Genomic DNA, 21,112 nt, shown 5'->3' on the forward strand with positions numbered 1-21,112 from the left:
CCGTGTTATCTCAGGAACAGGAATGCTGGCAGCCGCGGGGGCTGCTCGCAGCAGCCGTCAGATGCCACAGCGTTCTCATCCTGCGCTCCTCAGACCGACTCTCCAGGGGTTTCTGAGTTTGTTAAGTTTGGCTCACTTATTTTTTGCATGTCTAGCCAAATAAACAAAAGCCCCAGAATATTTAGTCAGCAGGGCTGACCTGCCTGAGGTCCTTGACCAGATTTCTAGAACTCTACACTAGGCGTATAGGGTTTGAGCCACGGTCAGGTCCAAGGTGGCTGGTGTCCATCTTTATCTTCGGCACTTCTAGTTTGATGCTTTAAACTTGTACTGCAGCTCATATGATCCCTCTTCCTCCCCTCAGCTTTACTGTTTCTCTGGTTAGAGCAAGGCCCTGTGAAAGCAACCTCTGCTTGCCACCCCCGAAGCCTGGGCGGTGACTTTTCAGGGAGGTCACATATCGGTCCAGTCAGACCTGGCTCTCATTCTGACTCTACACTCACAAGTTGTACTCTTGAGCAAATTTCTTAATTGTCTATGCCTCAGTTTTCAGGTATAAAATGGGCCTCAACAGTATTTCCCTCATGGGGTTGTGAGAAGAAACAAAAAAGGTGTTTCACTCCCCCAAAATATCCCTAGGGCCTTGGTCAAAGACATGCCTGGCCCATCAGATTCTCTTCAAATACTGGCCAGAAGTATTAGCTTTATTAGCCTCTAATGCAATACCAAATTTGAGAAATTTGCTCCTGGAAGAGTTGATGACCCTCCCCAAAGGCCGGCCAAGCTCAGGGTGAACTGTGAATGGAGACCAAGTGTTTAACGGTGTACGTGAGGGAGGATGGGGAGCGGGTTGGAGGAAGCAGCACTGCTGAGGTCAGAGGCTGGCTTCAGGAGTCCACGTCCAAGTCCAAGGCAGCTTCGGGGGCTCATCACTCCCTCTGGGAGGTATCAGTGGGGACATTTGTGCTTGGGCTCTGCTTGTGCCAGCACCAGACAGGAGCCACTGCTGCGTCTGGCTGTCAGTGCCTTGGAGGAGGGGCCCTCCAAGGATGGGGGTGCGTACTGATTTGAATGTGTCGTCCTGGACGGTGAAGACACTGGCAGCGTGGACCAGTCTTCCCTTCCTGTGAATTCCACTTTTGCCTTGGGCCTTGCCTTTTAACATCTCCAACAAGTGTAATGTCAGACTTGGAGCCAGGAGGACTTGGAACGACAGCACTCTTGGTGCTCAGCAGAGCTGCGAATGGAGGCAAGGTGCTAGGGGGAACACAACTGCCCTCCCTGGTCCACGCCCCAGGCCACACCGTGCTCAGCATGCAGGGCGGTGATGGGCTTTACCAGGAGACACACAGAACCATCTCCTCCTCCTGAAATAGCAACCATTACCCTCAAAATAATCACTCACTCCTCCAGCGAGGCTGTGAGGATGCTGACGCCTCTGCCCCTTCTGGCTGTTCCGTTGGGGGTATCAAGCTGAGGACTTGGGAGGCACTGCTGGGCCAATTTCTGAGTGAGGCTCGGGGGCACAGGAAGCAGCTCTGCCCCTTCAGAAATGACTTGCCTCTTAAGAAGCTGGACTTTAAGAAACCCCTTCTGTGTCCCAGTTTCCTCATGTGCAGATCTGAGACATTAGGAGAGAAACTTCACTGCTTCCCAGAGCCGTTTACAGTACCGTATGTGTTAATTCAGTTCCTAGATCAGCGCCTGGCACATAGGAGGCGCTCAGTTCCTCTGAGTGAGGACGCCCACCCTTAAGGGAAGCAGCCTTAGTCAGGTGGCCCCACACAGAGCTAAAGGCAGGAGCTTTCAGCTGCCGACTCCAATGGGCAGCGTTCTTGTTTGCCAACCCTCCAGAGAGGGAAATGCGGGACTCAGTTCCTTTTGTGGTCCAGTCTTTCTAAGTTCCTCGCCCAGCTGACACTGTGCAGCACAACACTGTGAATGTCCGGTGCGGCTGTTTGGAGTTTAAGAATGCTTATCTTCCACCAGCCACAAACCTTCCCCACTGCGGGCACATGCACGTGTCCGTGTTTACTGGTGGAGGAGGAAGGCGGGGAGGAAGCCGTGCTTAGGTATGAAAAGAACTAAAGACCAAAACCAACCAAATAAAAAACCAGGACAAAGTTCATGGTCCCTCCATTTCTCTTTAATACTGAACAGTATTCTTTATACAGCTGTAACATGATTTCAAGAGTAGAAGAAACATTACTGATAGACTTCAGGGTGTAAAAATACCACTTTTAACAAGGGTTAGTTGAGGCTTCTTGAAATACAAGTATCTTTAAAAGTTTTCAAGTTTATAGTGTCATCAAATTTTAATGTCAGGATTACAGTCAAGGCCATGAAAATGGTTTTACAGAGGTGGTCTGCTGGAGCCTAAGTAAGTCCACAATGCGGGGGCAGTAGGTTTCCAATGCGAGCGGCCCTCAGACTCCCCTGGAGGGCTTGTAAAACACAGCGCGCTGGCCTCACCCTAGTCTGATTTGGCAGGTCTGGGGGCGGGTGGGCTGAGAATGTGTGTTTCTAGCAAGTTCCCAGAGGATGCTACCACTGCTGGTCACACACCACACTGGGAGGGAGGCCCCCTTCATAGAGGAAGCAAGATCTCTCTGCCTCTGGGGAGGGCTGTAAACTCCTGGCCTAGGGCTCTGGCCTGTTCTCGTGGGTGGGAGGAGGCTGGGGGGGCGGGGGGAGAAGCACCATCTGGAACTCACTGTGGCATTTGCATTTCTAATCTCTGATCTCACCTCTTCAGTTTGTACATTCTAGTTAAATAACCTTCCAGCGTTTTATTTTTTAATTATCCTTGGAAGAAAAATACAATGGTTTCATCCTGCTGAGTACTGCCACATACTACACATTGTGTTTTTTTAATTACACTAATTTCTGATTACAAATGAGCCAGTGAAAGCATATTTCCACTTGCAAAAACTGAATTCATCATCGTTTGCAGCTTGCTTTCTTTGGCCCTTTCCTGGTTTTCAGGCCCCCCACCCCACCCTGGGCATTCTCCCAGCCTGGGTCAGTCAGGACGACGTCGCATGGTGCTCACAAACAGTTCCAATAACCTCTTCGTGGGACACCTGCCTGGCCTCTCCTCGCCCCCATAGACAGCAGGGCAGAGACACACTATTTTCCTTTTCTGGCCTGAGGATCAGGACAGCTGCCTCTCCCAGAACTAGGAGGGTCTAACTGCAGGGTCACAGCCGAAGTCTACTTTCTGCAGAGCAGGGAAGAACCACCCTGGACGTGCTCCCACCCCGGGGCTGACAGAAAGCCAGGCTGGAGCGGAGCTCTGGGCTGCCGCCAGGGAACAAGCCAGAGAGCTCTGGTCAGCGAATAACAAAGCTGGGTGGTCTCGCTTCTAACCCCCCCACCCCCCACCCCAAGATAATCAAGTGGCTTCTCGGTTTGGTAACTCATAACCTTAAAAAAAACAAAAAGGGTAAAATACACTTTCTCACAAGGGTCTGGCTGCAGCTGGTAAACCAGGTCCATTAAATGTTCATGTGAAACCAAGCAACAGGGCAGGAGACTGGGACGATCACTGTGTAAGCCAGTCCCACCTGCACGGCCCCAGGGAGGGCGTTTCTGGACAAAGGTCGTGTCCGAAGGAAAACAGCACCAACACGTTAGCTTACGTCAGAGGGAAACCAAGTTCTTTTTCTTTCTTCCTCACCTCCCCACGTGTCTACACTAGTAGAGACTATCTCATCATATGATAGGAACTCGCAGATGCACAGAGGCGGCAGCAACACGACCAGAGCGCCACTGTAACTTTCAGAGCTTCGGTGTCGGGGCTGAGGGGGGAGCACGAGTTCCCGTCAGCTACCTCACGGGAGGTCACTGAGGTCAGCTGGTCCCACCGAATGTGGGCTCCCGGGGCCGAGTCCAGGACGCAGTGCACCAAGGGACTCCCCCGCCAGCTGGGGGAGCCGGGTTTCATCCCTAAAACAAGAGGGCTGAGCTGAGGGACCCCAAGTCCTTCTGAGTCTACCATTAGGGACGTGAACCCCAGAAGTCCATCAGCTTGGAGCTTCAGTCCCAGGCCTCGCCCCCAGGCTCACAGCAGGGCTGTTCCAGTCGCTTCTGGGCTGAATGGCAGTTCTCTCTACTCAGGACTCTCTTGCAACACCAATACAGCAGTTTCCCTGTGAGCATGACTGATCAGGGGCAGCACCCACGTTTCATACGACTGGCTGGCAGGGGCCCTGCAAGAACTGGGGCTCCTCATTTCCAGCATAAGCGTGTGAGGGCTGGGAGCTGGGGATGGGCATCTGGACAGGACAGAAAGGAGGCCTCCAAGGGCCTTCCCCGGGCGCTGCCTCCGTGGTCAGGACAGCGCAACGTGACCATGGGCCCTCTGGCCTCACCTCTCTGCACTTCATGGACAAAGAATATTCTTTTTTAAAAAAATTATTCTTAAAAAACCCAGGAGGGAAAGAAATGCCAGCCAGAGGAAGACAAAGAGGGAGGGCTGGCGGTAGGGCGTTCTGTATTTTGGAACTTTCGCTTTCCAGACAATCCGAATTCTGTTTTGTTTACAAATTTGTCCTGCAGTATAAGGTAACGCCAAATGGTCCAAATTCCAGGGTGGAAAAGCAACTCATATTTATCACTTGGTTTTAGATCTTCAAATGCTACGAATTCTCTAGAAAGGTGGTAACGGTCTCACTTGACAGTCAGGGAAATTACCAAAAGAAAAATCTTGGCTCCGCCACCTTCACTTACAGAAGGTAAAACACTTAACTCCAGCAGAAATCTGTCTCTGTTAAGACTACATTTCTCTTCGCAGCCCTTAATCTCACGAGGTGAGAAGGAACGGAAGCTGCCAAGTTGTTGGCTACCAGACCCATCAGTCTGTTTAACTCTGGCTAAAAGCAGAGAATAATGGGCAAGTTACCAAGTTTCTCCCCGGCTCTGGCGGGAAGACCCTCCTGTCACACACACGCTGCAACTTCCAATTGCCACATGGCAGTGGCACACGGAGAGCATTGTGATTTTTCACTGCTCACACAAAGACAAGATCAAAAATCAGGACTAAAAACTAAAGGTATTTTGCTTTTCCAGCTGGATTCCCACTCTGGCAAATTCAACAGTTCACTCCCCCGTTCACCCCCTAAAATCAGCTGATGAGTAAACTGTTCTTCCAATAAACAGAAATCGAGCTCTTTCTGTTACCCATCGCATCCTGCCAGTCCTTTAGCGACGAGGAGCGCGGCAGGAGGTGCAGAGGCTGAAGGGAAACCTGCAGCTACGGGAAGTGCTTCTGAGCCCAGCGGGGCTCTGCTGGCCTCCCCGCCTCCCCCTGTGCCACCCCTCAGGGTTAAGGGACCGCGTGCAAAGGACCAGTAGCAGTAGGATCACTGATGAGGAAACATTTGTCCTTAAAAATAAACCTAAGCCCTTGGCATGCTCTCTGCCACGGGCTGGAGTCTGAGAGGGGAGCCTTCAAATGAACACTGGTCTATAGTGACTGCCCAGTCCAGGTACAATGGAGTCAGACCCATGATCAAGCCAGCCTGGACCAGAAGTGACACCTGGGACAGAGCGGCTCTGGTAACAGTTTAAGAGGCAGCTTATCAAATAACTCTTTGGAGGCTAGAAAAGCAGTGGGCCTACAGAGAGAATGGAGCAGTGCCTGGATTTTAAGTAAACTTTCTCCTTCTAACTAGCTTGCTCCTTAGCTTCAGTCCAGTCTGGTCTACAATAACCACTGTTTAGCAAACACCATGAATCAGTGAGCAGGCTAACTCCAAATATCCCCATTTAGTAATTAACCCTCATATCACATCACCCTAGCATCACAAAACTTGGTCCCTAAAGTCTGGGGAGAATCCTACTAATGACCAGGCATGTTCCCAACAGGCCCTGCCGACAAGTGACGGTTTCGAGGGGCACAGTAAACCTACCACCCAGAGAATAGAACAGCGTTTAAATAGGGCGAGACTGGACTTCATCAAGACGTCAGCTGCTTTGTGTAACATGGAGAGTGGGGGTCACAGTACTGTGACAAGGGCCACGTGGATGGTTAACAAAGACGTGTATATTTTAATGCAAATCTAAGGACCAGCCCTGTCCTGTTTATAAAAGGCTATTTTAATAAGTCTCAAAACTTTGTAAAACAAATAATCTAGTACCCTACATCTGAAGCCCTTTGTCATAATCACTTTTTTTCTAATTTGAAAAATAATAACTTATTTCTATATCAAATAGAGAATTGAGTGTAAATGTGGATGTCAATCACCCTTTTAGTTTTATGAATCTGCTTTTAGCTCTCAACAGGCAGATTTCCTTAACATGATCCTAAACGTGAGAAAATACCTTTCTTTAAAAAAATTGTTAAAAATATTTATTAAAAAGTGCAATTCAGAGGTTAGCTGGGCAAGCATATCATTGCAAATCATACACAAAAAAAGGTGGGGGGGGGGACAAAAGCCCAACACAAACCGAAAAACAAGAGCTATAAACAAAACAAGAAAAAAAAGCGTGCTGAGGAATGGACCCCAAAAGATGAGACAAAAGCCAGAGCGAGACGTCTACCCAGACACTGCTGTGCTTTCCAAGTGCGAAAGAGGGAGGTGAGGCAGAGACCGGCAGCCTCCCCGCCAGGCGCTGGCTCTGGCTTCAGCTGCTACTTCAGTATCAGGTTTTCATCAGGGAGGTTATAAAAATATCCTCTATACATGTGTACACGGGAGGCCTCTTACAAGCCATCAGAAGCTAGCAGTGTACAGTGTCTCATACAGCATCTGTCATTTAAATTTGGATTGGCTCAGTTATCTGAATGGATGACATAATCGAGTTATCATCTTAGGGGAAGAAAAGAACCCAGTTCACCTACCCATCCTTGTAGTTACTCACAAGGTAAGAAAAATCCGGACCAGAACTAGCCTTCTTTTGACATTCCAGTTTCTGAGTAAATATAATAAATGTACTGACCACCCGCAGCCCCCAAGGCAGGGTGCTACCAGAATAAAATTACTGCCAGTGACGCTACTTTGGGATCTCAGACACTCATGAGCCACTGAGCTGCTCACGTAAAGGTCACCCTGAAAATGCAAGTTGCACCTCTAGGGAGGAGGCTATAGGACAGTGGCGTGAATCCACCAAGGCCCCGACCCCGGCACTCAGCTCACCCTCCCACAGCTGTGCCCCGCTGCCCTGTCCTCCCCATTCAAGCCACAAGTTGCCAGCATCCCCCGAAACCCAGTGCTTTTCATTCTTTTTTTTTTTTTGCTTTTCATTCTTTTTCATTAGTTATTCCTCCCACCAAAAAATGGGCCTGTAAAAGCACTTTCACACCAGCACTTATCCCTGAAAAGCCAATCACGGCATCTTCTGTCACAAAGTGCTTCTGAGCCCTGGGTCCCCATTAACCACCAGCTCTCAGGAGTGAAGGGCGCTCCTGGGGCGGGACACAAAACATACCCAGGAGCCGGCGCTTCTGGACGGGACAGCGCATGTCATCTGACGGGGCGAAGGATCTGAGCGGGAGAAAAGAGCTGCCAAAGACAGATGGAATGAGCAATAGCCAACACGAGCCGAGTCTGAGTTTTTCTGTATTCCTCGGAGGCCCTCGGAACAAGGCAGAGGCGCCAGGAGTGTGCAGTCATCGGCCTCCTCTCCCCACCGGCCTTCTTGGCGCAGGGACGGAGGCGCTGTCTCGATGGTGGGGTCACAGAGAGAAAAGTCAGCGCAGGCGGTGTTTCCAGGAGCGGGACGCGAGGAGCCGGCCACACCATGCGCGCTGCTGCTCCCTCTCCACCAGGTCCCCGTGCAGGAGGCGGCGGCCCCAGGCCCCGCCGTCACAGCACCAAGAAGAGGATCAGCACGACCAGCAGGACCACGAAGAGGACAGCGATGGCACACCACTGGCGCCGATCTGGAAGGCAGGACACGAGGGTGAGCTCTCCCAATACTCTACATCCCCCGGGACACACCTGGACTTGAGGCAACACCTGGACGCAGATGGGACAGGACGGGCCATGCCGGGCAGAGAGGCCATGAACCTGCCCAGGCGCCAGGTAACTTTATTGCTGCTCTGCGCCTGGCCTGCAGGCACGCACGCTCACAACCCTGTCTGTCCCCTGAAAGCCGGTCTCGTCATAAGTGCTTGCTTTGTGTCTTGAGTCTCTAATTAAGAAAGATCTGTGGATCACAGCTTTCCGCTGGCAGGTGCCGCATCCCTAAGAAAGGTGCTGGTGGTATCACAGATCAGAGCTCATCCGCTTTCATCTCCCACCAAAGTCAAATCACTTAATTCAACAATAATCATGTTCTTTTCTCAATGAGAGCAATGGGAGGATGGAAAGGAGATGAAAGCTACTGCTGGTCACGTTAGGAAACAGCTGAAAACGCCAGCCGCGGTGACCAGGCATGATGAACTTCACACCATCCCGCGGCGAGAAAGGTCACTTAACCAGCAACCGCATTAAAGTAACGCACAGCTTATCTGTAAATGACAGGGGAATGAATGCCTTTTCTGAAACTTCCTGCCCTCCTCACAACTGAGAACAGGCGCAGGAAAAAGTGGCCAGAGTCCATCTAAACGGCCGAGAGCAAGGAGGCCCTGAGGGACAGGAGAAGGGCCCACGCAGGCTCCTGCCCACAGTGCTGCTGCATCCCCCTAACTCTCAGGGCGGCTGTGAGAGCTACACAACACGGACACCCCTCTCACACGCAGTCCCACAGCTGGGGCACAGAGCGCTGTCACCGTCAGGACGCGTCCGTCACTGGGCAGACGCAGGAAGGACAAGCTGCCTCCCCGCAGAGGAGCCCTGCCGTTTCCCGAAGACGGTCAGGCTGACAGAAAGCCTGTGACGGCGCAGCTCAACTGACAGAAGTGCGAGCTCCATGGAGCCAGAAATACAAAGGCACATATACCAGTTCATCAGAAGTTTACTTAAAAGCAGATTTTAGCACACCACAGAGTCACGTAAAAAAGATCAGAATCTAGGAAAATAGCCTGCAAGACTTTCCACACAGCAAGGCTAAGTCCACAAAACGTGTGCTTGAATGATTTCTACGTGATGGAGAGCCAAGCCTCAGAACTGGCCGAGAGAACTGCATTTAAACAAGAGTGAGTAAAGCCGTCTTCGTGGCTCACCCAGCTCTCCGCCAGACAGGACAGGCGCTCACGTAGTGACTGGGGTTCGGGGAGAGACCTCAAGTCCACCTGTTCCTTCTCTGAAGCAGGACGAGGCCAAAGGGCGTGGGAAGGCCAAGTGGGCAGATTCCAGGTAACATTATTAATCAGCTTAAGTATCACTTCAATGGCTTAGAAAACTCAAAACATCTAGCATTCCTTCATCTATTTAAAATTGTTTACGATTATCTAAAACCCCTCTCATTAAAATGATTAGTCGCTATTCTTCTAGGATGGTACAGTCAAGGTAAATGCTTCCTAATTGCCCTGCCGGAGGCACCTTCCAGTCAGGCCCGGATTTCCCATACTGAACCAGCTTTCCATCAGCCCTGCCCAACCCTCCTCCCACCTCCAGCCACCTTCTCGTCTGCAACTGCACTAAACAGAGGTTTTCGTCCAGGAGAACAGCCATCACACAAGCTAGCACAACCCAGGAATGTGCTTTTAAATCCACTTTACTTTGAAGTGGGAAGCTGCCTCTATGAGGCATGCACCGGGCAACCCCCGGGGAACTGTTACCCTAGCAGACGTTTCCCCACAAGGGGCGGGTGTTAATACGAGGGGCTTTTGTGACCTCAAGTGAAAAGTTCTAAACAGCTTTTTGCAAGCTCAGGACCTACCTCAAGAAGTCAGGGGAAACAAAGGGGGCCCCATAGGGAGGCCCCCCCAATAGACTCTCCTCCCCTAGAGAGAAAAGAGGAACCACAGAATTTTAGAAAGTGAGGGGAGAACACTTTGGTATCTACTCAAAAGAATACACTTTCTTTGGGTGGGAGAATGACGAGATGAGTGTCTCTCTTGGATCATTCAAAAAAGTAAGGCTGGTGTCTTGGCCGATTTCTGCCCAGGAAAGCACCAGCCCCGGGGAGGGGACAGGGTTCCGCCGCTCCAGACGCGTGCAGCGTGTGTGCTCAGTTACTGCCTAATCACACGTCAGTCTTTATGTACACGTTTGACTGAAAAGCAGTGAACCGTCCCAAAAGTTACGGAGGAGAACAGGGACAAATACAAATTGCCTCGTCGTCAAACAGAAGGCAACACGGCCAAGCAGGAGGCCCCAAGCCATCTCTCTTCTGGGAGCAGAGATTAAAATGAACACCACAGGTAAGCTGTCCCAACTGAAGGGCCCTTTCAGACTAAATGCTCTCTTTCCTGGCTCTCATTCTTAGACAAATATAACTAAAATTCTTACTTTGCTCCCCAAACTTTTCTTTCGGGAGAAAGGAGAAGAAAGCATAAGGCGGCCTCAGTGCTATTTATACACACTGAGCCGCTTATCACAATGCGAGTGGCTTTTCTAAATTATTCACCCCCGGAATGCTGGGAGCAAGGACACAGGGCATCTTTGTTCGGTCGCTCTTCCCCAAACAAAACTGGTGCTGAAGTAGCTACTTGACTTTGCAACTCATATACACACTAGTGAGAGGTCTGGTGTTTAAACTGGTTATATAATACTTCATAAAAGCTTTGTGTTTTTTTGCGAAGAGGGGCGGGGCGGAAGAGAACAGAGGGAAGCAGGAAGAGGACTGTGCAAACCGTCCTCCAGGTGCGCGGAAGGTGGACTAAGCTGGGCCTGCCGCTGGCAGTGAGGAGCCCGCTAGAAGCATGGAGACACTTGCCCCTGGAGAGAAAGAAGGAAACTCGCCTGGCTAGGAGCTCCCCGTTGTTTTGGATGTAACAGGTCCAGGGCCATCTTCTGCCTTACGTTTTCTTCCCCCCCCCCCCCAACAAACATTTACTGTGCACTAATGCATGGGAGACACTGTTAAACACTTGTACGTTAATTATTATTACTTCATTTAATCCTCACAATGATCTTGAGAGGTAGGCATCAACCTTATCTAAATATATAAGGAAAAATATAAGCCCCATAGATGTGTTATGTAACTTGACTATGAGTTAAATTGCTGGAAATCACATATACATGTGTATTTAAATCTTGCCTCAAAAGGCTAAACTATTAGACGCTGTAACACGTACCTGACAGGAAGAAACCAACAGAAGAACAAAGTGTCAAGAAACAGGGGATACTCTTGCAACTTATGAGAAGAAATTAAAAAATAAAAACAGGATGTTCTGCTGGGGGAGGGGTGCCATGGCTCAAGAACACTAAAGTTACCTCAAAGACTGTCTCAGTTCCTCCCTGTACCAAATAAAGAGAAAAAAGAGATACTGGATTTTCTTTGATTTAAAATGTATTATTTCCCATGTAACAGGGAAGACGTGTTGTATTAACAACAAAAACCAGAGTCACTGGAACACATCTGCCTACACAGTAACTAACTTGAAAAATATTACTTCTTCATCCCCAGCCTGGTAGAAATTTGCTGCAGCAGTTCACTATGGATTAAAAAAAAAAAACAAACAGGTAAGATGAGATCTGCAAGGCCATCTTATTCTGAAATGGTAGGGATTTTTCTTTCAATGAAAAGTCAGTACACGAGAAACAATAACTGGCTTCTTAATTACTGTTTTAAAATAAATCCCCCATTTTGGCAAGGAAACAGGAAGAAAAGAAAAGAGGATTTTTTAAGTGCAAAGAGGGTTACTCCCCCGGAAGAAAGGCCACCCGACCCCGCCAGCCTTGCCCGGTGGGAACCACAGACTCTTCCCAGGTAAAGGCCAGAAGCAGAAGACAAGCCTGTGCATGCTAGTCTTCCGTCTCTGACCCCAAGGCAAGACAAAAATGTGCCAGAGGAAAGGGATCTGAATGGGCACACCCATGAGAGAGCCCTCAGACTGTGCTTCTGGAATTAAGCAAGAACCCTGGAGCCTGGAAGCACATACATACCACTGGTCATGTGAGATACTTTTGCGAGTTTCTTCATCACGTTGTCCAGTCGAGACTGAGTGCTCTCCAGCTCGTGGGAGAAATCATCCAACATGCTAGAAAGACAAGCAGATGCAGGAGGTAGCTGGTCAGCACAAAGTCTTGTGATGCATTTGCCATGGAGCTAAATCGGGACCCAGGGCTGGGGTGCAGCACGCATCAAACAGGCAACGCTGGGATTCAAACCCCCAGGCTTTTATCCTTGGAACCAGGATACGTTTTTGATGTCAGAATTGTGGAAATTTTTAAAAGTAGTAAGTTATATATGCATTGTGTACTAAGCTAGTCCCCCCAGCAGGGTCTGGGGCAGTCCCCATCATCAAACACCTTAATATTTCTGCACAGAAAACTATGTGGAGTCACAGTTGCAGTCGGCTCAAGTCAGGTTTTGCTGTAACATGAGCTTGCTGCGAAATTTTTAAACATTAATTTTTTGAGCTTTTTAGATTTCAGAATGGCAGACAAGGCAACGTCGACCTGACCATATAATACAAACTCAGCAGCAGTGCAGTGTAGCAGAAAGAAGGCTATGTGAAGCCAACCAGGCCTTGCCACTTGCTACCCTGGACAAGGGACCCTACAATCGCAGGAGCTGTTTCCTCATCTGTAAAACGGGGCAGTCCGATCAGTGCAGCTTCCCCGCCAGGGTTCTTGTGAGCAGCACGTAATACATAAAGCGCTTTACAGCAAAGTGAGTTAAGAAATGCACTTTAATCAAATAATCATCTCCTTTAAGGCACCCTGTGCTTTACCACAGAGCTGGGCGGCCTCAGGCTGATGTCAGACAGAGGGCTCCTCCTCTACACCCGCAGAGGACGGGCTCCCCGAGGCTAACACTATTTGCTGTCCGAAGTGCAGCTGGGAAAGAAAACACCAAAATACTCTATTTCAACAGTTGTTATTTCATAAATTACTAAGCATTCCAGACTTTTCATCTTTGGACTAATATATGATTATCCTGAGGACAGCGTAACATACCAATTAGCACCAGAGGTCTTACTAAAAAGGCTCTGTTACTCTGGCAGCATTAACAGGAGCTAGAAACTACTGGTCTTGGTTTGTGCACACACGAGGCACCTGACAGCCCTGCAGGATTCGGGCGACAAACTCCTCATTAAGCCAATCATTAAATAAACTCCACGTTGACAACTAAACAAACAAGTCTTTGTCCCTTACCTAAATTTTCAAATTAAAACATTTTTAGCTCATTTCAGATCCTGGTAGCATCTTGGCCCTTCAGCTGGCAGACCTGTCCAGGCAGGGCCAAGTGCTGACAAGAGCTACCTCTGTGTGCTGGGCCTGACTTTTCTCGCTGAAAACAAACTGGGCAAGTCATCCAACTTCCAGCCCAAGGACACCCACTAACCAAGTTTCTAGCCCAGATCTAACTCACCCAGGGCTGCCCAAAAGAAACAGAACGTGAGTCATATATGTCACTGAGTATTTTCTAGTCATACATATCAAAGTGAAAACGGGCAAAATTAATTCTAATGTTTTATTTAACCCAGTGTATCTAAAACATCATTTCAACATATAATATTACTTTTTTTTTCCAGTCTGAATCTTCAGAATCTGGTGTGCAATTTATGCTCAGGACCCATCTCAGTCCAGACTGGCCGCATTTCATGTATTCAATGGCCACGTGTGCTAGTGGCTTTTTGGACAGCACAGGTTTAAGTCCAAGACCCATGGTTTTTCCTTTTAATTTACTTGTAACTTTTATTAGTTATACACATACACAGTTTGTAGAGCTAAACGGTCCTACAAGTCTTTTTCTGTGTATAAAAACCACAGTTGCCCCTCCTCTGCGGCAACTGCTTTCAGCCCCTCACGTCATGCTCCTGGTTCTCTCCAGTTTTTGCTTTTCTCTCTCTTTTTTTTAATTGTTTCTTTTCTTTTGGGGGGAGGGGTAGATAACTAGGTTTATTTATTCATTTATTTCAGTGGAGGTACTGGGGATTGAACCCAGGACCTTGTGCATGCCAAGCACACACTCTACCACTGAGCTATACTCTCCCCCATCTCTCTCCAGTTTTTGAAGTAACAGGCTCACACCTTAGAGTCCTGCTCCTGCTGACTCCGCAGTACAGAAGGCTAGGGCTCAGCCCTCCTCCCATTTCATTCCCCACCTCTGCATCCTTCCCACCTCTCTTCCCCCTTTCTTTCAATGTAACTGTGTCACAGTTTGATAAGGTCAACACTCAAGGTTTACACTATCATGGGTGAGTAAACACTCTTCCCAGCTCGGGGGTCTGTGGCCTAGGAGTCAGCTTTCTCTGGTCTGTTGAGTCAGTAACCATTCGGCTTTCTACTTTCCAGGATCTTAAAGTGTTGTGGTCTGGTCGGTCTTTCTGTCTGTCTGTCTGTCTTTCCTTTCTTTTTCTTTCTCTCTTCCTTTTTAAAATTTGGTCACTGTTTCTTATTCCAAGCTCTATGTCCCCAGAGATTTCATGCCATTAAAAAAAAAAAGCTAATATTGTTCTAACGGACTCCAGAGGAGGAGCAGAGATGAAGGCTGTGCTCAATCCACCGTTTCTAACTGGAAGCCTGTAGGCTCTATCGTCCACCCAACCAGGGGAAGTTCTCAAGCACTCAGTCCTCTCCCAGCCCCAAAACAAACTTTAGGGTAAGAATGCATTGTAGAAAGAAATTAAACTGCATGCTTACATTCCCGTTCTCCCAGCTTTCCTACCTGGTCTCCCTGCTTCCAGTCTTGTGCCACTGTGGTTCTTCCTCCCAAAATGGAAACCTGACCGTGGCACTACTTCCAACACAACCTTCGCTTGGGGTGTGTTCTCCACCGCCCTTTGAATAAATAGTCGTAACTCCTGTTCATGGCTTCTAAGGCCTTCCCTGAACAGCCTGCCTCCCTGACTTGACTTCTGCAACTTCCCTCCCCATCCCCACACTCCAGTCACTCGAAACCTCCCTGTTGGATGCTCTTTCTTCTTCCCAACAGACCATTCCCTCAGCCCCCTTCCAACCCTCCGTATCACCCCACCCGCTGCCTTCCACTCTTCTGCCAGCTCCAGTTAAACCTCTCTTCTCTTTTCTTGTCTTTTCTCTTCTCTTCTCAGGGACTTCAGACTGCGCTAGGTTTGCAGTGTAGTCTGCCAGGATCCTCAAGGCACCACGCGCTTCCCCCATACGGCAGCCCTCCCCTTCTGTCACCACTCCGGGACTCGCATCGTCTATGTAACGTCCACTCCACCCACTGAACAGTAAACTCTCTGCCGGCAGAGATGCTGTTCCCTTCCCTCCTCCGTGGACACACAATGGCCTCCCAGAACAAGATGCCTGGTTTGAATTTATAATAAATGAATCTATAACGCTGAACACAAAATTGAGGTAGGAGAGTTCCCGAAATATCCTAGTGGAACTGTGTCTCCCCCACCCCCCCGAAAAAATATCTGTAAAATAGTAAAGCTATTATGTGGTAGCATTTCTCACTGTTTTTGGTGTCATACTTCAGGATTGCAAAAAGAGATTGTTCTTAATGAAGAACAAATAAATCTAATTATGCTTTCTTGTGCTTTTACTTTTTATTTTTGAGGGGGGAAGACTTTTTTATTAATTGGAATTAAACTTATACTTTTTTTCCCATAAAATTCAAATTTAAGATGCAGAGCAAAAAGTTCTGTTCTGTGTAGTGCGAAAGTCATGGGATGATTACTCCGTGTCCTAACCTCTTTGCAACAAGAGTCTCCACAGAGGTTACAGAGCCGTATTGGTTTCACATTCCCATTCATAGCAACACTTCGATTATCTGTTCAAGGAATTTGTACCTATTTCTGACAGTGTTTAAGCATATTAATAATAATAACTTTGCCTAAACCCTGTTGAAAATTTTATCTGATAGATTTGCTTCTTTTGGAAAGGTTAGGCTGTACAACAGAATAAAGATGCAGCTATAAACAAAACAGCTTTTGGTTTTACTAGCCACGTAACTGTCAGGCTTTCAGGGCTCCCATAAAATGGCTCTCCCTCCATTCCTCTGCAGCGAGAGGGGCGTCTCGGTACTCACACTGCCTGCTCCTCCAGCTCCCCTCCGATGCGCTGGGACATGTTCTTCAGCACCCCAATGCTGCCAGAGACCAGCTCCAACTGCTCATCCTGCTGTTCTACAATCAGCTGGTGCCAGGGAAATGGGAAATAAGCAATTAAAATCCCTCTTACCTGGTTCCAAGCCCGGCACTCTAGCAGCTGCTAGCTTCTTTGCCAACTCGGGACAATTCGCATTCAGAAGCAAAGCCCAGAAATCAAAGGACCAGACCGTCGCCTCCCAGAACACACTGCTCAAAAGGCTGGGTTGTCAAGCTACCGATATCTCCTGCTGATCCAACTTGTGAACAGTCAGCGGGGCTTGAAACCACCCGGAGAGCTTTACTCTGGTTGGCTGAAGTCCAACAAGGGACAGACAATGGCCGAGAGCACCTGTGCTGTGACCATGGACCCATGCGGATGCCTAGGAAGAGGAAGCCTGCTGCCGGGGTCAAGGTCTCAATCCGCAACAGCTGGCCACAGCTTAACTACAAGAGAAAGTCTGGCCGCTCTCTGTACACGGGAAAACAGAGTCCTTCGCCGGGTCCTCAAGGACAAACGAGAAGGGGCTCTGTGGGAGCCAGTTACCTCGAGGACAACCTCTGAGCGGTAGTTACTTTTTTAAATTGTGTTGCAGCTGCCTCACTTTTTATTGAAAAAAAAAAAAGGTTCACTCGGTTAATAGCGATTTAAGTAGACAACTAGTTAAGCAGATGTGCTAATGGAAAAAGAACCAAAAAACACATAACCGACATGCATAAATAAAACACAGTATTTAAGAGCCAATAGTTTCGATGGAGAGATAATCCTCAAACCCCCAGATACTTTATTAGCTTCCTTTTATTAATACAGCTACGTACCAGAAGCAACAACGCAGGTGTCATCAACCCCAGCTTCCTTCTACCCCTTAGCCTCCGCCAAAGCGATCATTTTTATGTATAATGGAACCAACACTAATTTTCAGAGAAAAAACAAGGACTCAATTTTTCTCAAAGTGCCTTTGTTGAAATGAACAAAAACCTGAGTACACCAGTGGAGGCTGGGGAAGAGGCTGCCGTGTCTTTAAGTCAACGGCCTCCTCTGTCAGTTTCGGGTGTCTGGTCTGCTTGTCCTAAGAGAGCTAGTCATGATTCGAAGGAGGTTTTAAACGCCCTGTAGAGATGCAGTCATCACACAGGTAGACACAGGCAGCTACAGGCGAGCTCTGGTCCAGCCTGCCTGTTGTCAGCAACAAAGCCCCGCTGGCAGAGGAGCGGGGGAGGCGCCCGGCCCCGGCGGGTGGGCTCCCCGGTACCTGCTGCTGTGCCTGCTGCTCCTCGATGAAGTGGGAGTTGGCCAGCTGGAGCTCCCGGTCGAGGCGCCCGTATTTATCTGTCGTTCCTGTGCTCCAGTTCTGTCCGCCACTGTCTCCGAGCAGGGCCTGCGAGAGCGGGCCAGGAAGCAGGAGGAACAAACTGTTACCATCTCTGAACGAGGGCTCCATCACCATGACGCAAAGGGTTCTCCTACTGCTCATCATCGGTCTTCACCCGAGGCAGCCTTTTACCAGGGGAGAAGGTTGGTGCCTGCGTGGTACAACGTAAGGAGCGCCAGGAAGGGCACTCTCCTGCCTCCAGGCTCTCCCAACAGGACTCACAAATGGGCTTTGTCCCATTAAAATGCAAATAAATGTCAACTTTAAATCAACAAACGCCCACCTGTACACTGCTCTACTGAAAGCGCCTGGGTTCTTTAGGCCAGCTCTTCCTAGCACCCTTGGAAGTTCACCAGAGACCTGCTGCAGGTTCTAGTCTAGCTGCTTCCAGACTTCCAGAGTCCTCTTTATTTAAGTATGACCCAGGGAAGGTTTTGGTTTTTTGAAGAGGGGGAGGAGAGAGCTCCCTGACACTGACAGAAAGCTAAGTCAGAGCCCCTACAGAAGGCACAAGAACCACCAATGTCCATTCAATGTAGCCCACAAGTAAATCCCACTGCCCTTCAGATGAATTACAAGGCTACAGGCTTCCCAGATGGAACTGGGGGCTGCTTCCCCAGACAGGCATGGCCACGTGGGTGCCTGACCCTGATAACCATGCCAAGTGCTGGCCCTGAAAATGTTCTCCACCTGGGCCCCCAGACGCCAGGGTGGGGTTTCCCACTGTAAATCTGAGGACATTTCAAGCCAGAAGAGGATAAATCTGGGAACGTCTTCCTTGAAGAGGCCACCCAGGAATGTGAGCGGTCAGTCTCAGCAGCAGCCTCTGCCTGGGGTCCCCATAAGCCCTCCTGACTAGCTGGTCAAAGCACCTGCTCAAACCAGCCTGGCACAAAGAACCAGAAGACGCTGGCAACTAGGATTCTTCACTGAAGAGCTGCCAAATCTTCTCACCAGGTACTTTTCAGTTCTGGAACTGTTAAGTCTACCTGATCACTTGGTTCTCTGTCTGTAAAGCCCTCCAATAGCCCCTCAATACTGACACAGACCTCGCCTGACTTTCAGCCATGAATTCAGGCAAATGGCCACCCTTCAGGGCTGAGGTCTGGAGAAGTCCAGGACGCGTCGTAAGTCCTGAGGTAGTTTTAAAAAGATCAGGATGCCCACAAGCTTCCAGCAGCCCAGGGCCTCCATCAGGAGTTTGGATGGTGACTGTCTCTGGTATAAAGCAGACCCAAGGCTTTCTGAGGATGGCTCTGCCCCAACCTGGTTGTAGGGCTGTCAAGATTTAAAAGGCCCTGCTTATTCTGATGCAAAGACCTTAAGAACTCTATGGAGGGTACCAGGGCCTAGTGACAACTTTTTCAAGGTCAGAGAAAGGCTGTAGTGCATCACGAGGCCACGGACAGAGGACTGGAGCTCCTGGGGCCTCAGTCTGACCTCCAACAATCTGTTTAGTGGGAAAGAAGATGGAGAGAGGGCCCAGAGCACCGGAAGGCCAGCTTTGTGTAGGTGTCAGAGCAGGAGGTCCCGGCTGAGCAGGCAGCCGCACAGCCCCAGGACTGGGGCACACAGCAAGGCGGACTCTGCCCGCTATTCCTGGAAAATCTGTAACTCTACATTTCACTCACTGCCTCAAACAAAATTCCAAGTCATACTTGGAAAAGCTACATATAAATCCACATTTATGTCAGCTCAACTAGACTATCTAGAGAATAAAATTCAAATAGGAGTTATAGAGGACAGGTGTCACCTACACACTGTCCACTTTCAGTATGGTGTCACTTAGCGCCTGTGAGCTGAAGAGGAAAAGAGAACTCCCAAGCTGCCAGCCTGTGGTCATTCAGCAGCTTCTTTCAAGAGTCAGTGCCAGATGGAATGGACTAGCTAGTGGTTTTTCCTAGCTGCACTGTGGAGAGCAAGGGAGGCGGACAGGAAGGAAAAAACAACAGCGATGACTTGGAAAATGAGATGCAGGGAAGGGAAAAGGAAAACTCAGTTAGGTGATAGTTGGAGAGTCCTCTCCCCTTCTTTAAGCTTTCGTATTACCTGTTTTCCAAAATCAAGTGGGTCCAGAAACACCTACAGATATAAAGTGAGGATTTACATCATAACTACTGATGCCTAGTTAGTTTAAAACGGTGAGCTGATTTCTTAAGGGTCTACTAAATTCAGGGACTGGGTCTCTTGGAGCTCCTATTTTTGATGTGTCAATATCTGGGCTTTGGTTTCTGAAATGTACTAGGTTTCTAATTTATTTGTAATAACTAATAAAAACTAGACCTCACATCAAAAACAAGATACTTAAAACGATGAAAGATGTAACACATCAAATTAACACAAATTTAAGGTTCCTCAACTGCTTTACATAAAATTTCAATCATTAAATGTCTAGTGAGTTCTATGCACAATGTAATAGCAGCTAGAAACAAAAAAAAACAAAAAAAAAAAGGAAAAAAAAAAAGACCACAACACAATCCCTCCTCCCTCACAAAGGAGCCTGGGGTCCAGCAGAGAAACAGACGAGAAACTAAGCAATTACCGCCTTGAACAGAGTGCCTGGCACAGAATGTGCTCAACAGGTGCAGGATAAATGGCTGTGGGGCAAGGGCTGTAAGGTCCGCAGAGGGTTCAGTGGGAGCCCAGAGGAGAGAACCAGAGGGTGTGAGGGGGGAGAGAGGAAGGAGAGGAGGCGAGGCTGACAGGGACTTTCACAAAACCTGCCAACATCACTCTGGGCTCAGCACGCAAGGTCTTCTGCTTGAGCACATGATACACGGATGCCAGAATTTTTAAATTCCAAGTATCTGTGTCTTTTCTTTGACTGATACTATATATTTCTGATGTTTACTTACCTGTCTGTTTTTCCTTTCAGCTAATGCCTGCACAGATGAGGTGGACATCTGATCCTTCATGTCCTAATGATGTAAGTAGAAGACCAGAAAACAAATGAACATCCTTAAACAAAACTGTGGTTAATATTTTGCACGTTGGCAAAATACCCATAATTTATTATTAATTTTTTTTAAACACAAAGACAGCTTCCTTTGACTTTTATTTTCAGTCTCAAAAATAAAGGAAATAAAGAGAAGGACGTACCCTTAAAAAGAAGTTAACCTGGATACTAAATTTAAATACGAGCAAAGAGGGAGTATTTCCTGGGTACCTACCATAGGCCAGAAACTATTAAACACTTACACACATGATCGCTGACTTTTCACAGTGACTGTGAAGCTGGCATTAACTTCATTTTACAGTTGAGGAGACTTAAGACCTAGAAAGACTGAGGTACTTTCTCAAGGTCACACAGCCCTGGGGTACAAACACAGAAGCTTGTGCTCAAGGGCTAGTATCTTCAAGGATGAAACATGCAAAAACCCACACACTTTAAAATAAAGTATATTTACTATTAAACACCAGAGAATGCTTTCAAATAGTGAGAAAGAGGTCACTTATTTTGTGTCTGAGTTGGATTCATGTGAAGTTTAGACCATTTCTAACACCAGAATTTCCAGAGTGGTATCAAAAACCATTCTGTAACAGGAAGAAAAATGAATGGGTCCATTACTTCATCTAAAACAAAACACTTTATTAAACATGAGCCACCTGCATCTTATTTAACTACAACCCATGTGCCTTAAAATGATTTCAGTGGAGTACATGATTATCGTAATACTAT

The 21,112-nt window shown here is 48.2% G+C and overlaps 1 protein-coding gene and 1 non-coding gene across 3 annotated transcripts in view; both read right to left on the minus strand.

The window, feature by feature from the left end:
• Positions 1–2,124: 2,124 nt before the first annotated feature.
• The window catches only part of STX6 (syntaxin 6), a 43,096-nt gene continuing 24,108 nt past the window's right edge, over positions 2,125–21,112 (minus strand). The window contains exons 4-8 of one of the 2 annotated variants that reach the window (XM_010954932.3): positions 20,289–20,351; positions 17,314–17,439; positions 16,003–16,109; positions 11,940–12,034; positions 2,125–7,885 (exon numbers count right to left, since the gene is read on the minus strand). In XM_010954932.3, coding sequence (XP_010953234.1) covers positions 7,809–7,885; positions 11,940–12,034; positions 16,003–16,109; positions 17,314–17,439; positions 20,289–20,351 — 468 coding nt within the window. In that variant the 3' untranslated portion in view covers positions 2,125–7,808. Of the gene's footprint in view, positions 7,886–10,867; positions 11,489–11,939; positions 12,035–16,002; positions 16,110–17,313; positions 17,440–20,288; positions 20,352–21,112 lie in introns of those variants that run through there. The other variant, XM_074349898.1, reaches the window with a different exon arrangement.
• Positions 13,923–13,995, minus strand: TRNAA-GGC (transfer RNA alanine (anticodon GGC)). The gene has a single exon. It is a non-coding gene; the product is annotated as a tRNA-Ala (tRNA).

This window comes from Camelus bactrianus, chromosome 21 (genome assembly GCF_048773025.1).
Source record: "Camelus bactrianus isolate YW-2024 breed Bactrian camel chromosome 21, ASM4877302v1, whole genome shotgun sequence".
NCBI lineage: Eukaryota > Metazoa > Chordata > Mammalia > Artiodactyla > Camelidae > Camelus > Camelus bactrianus.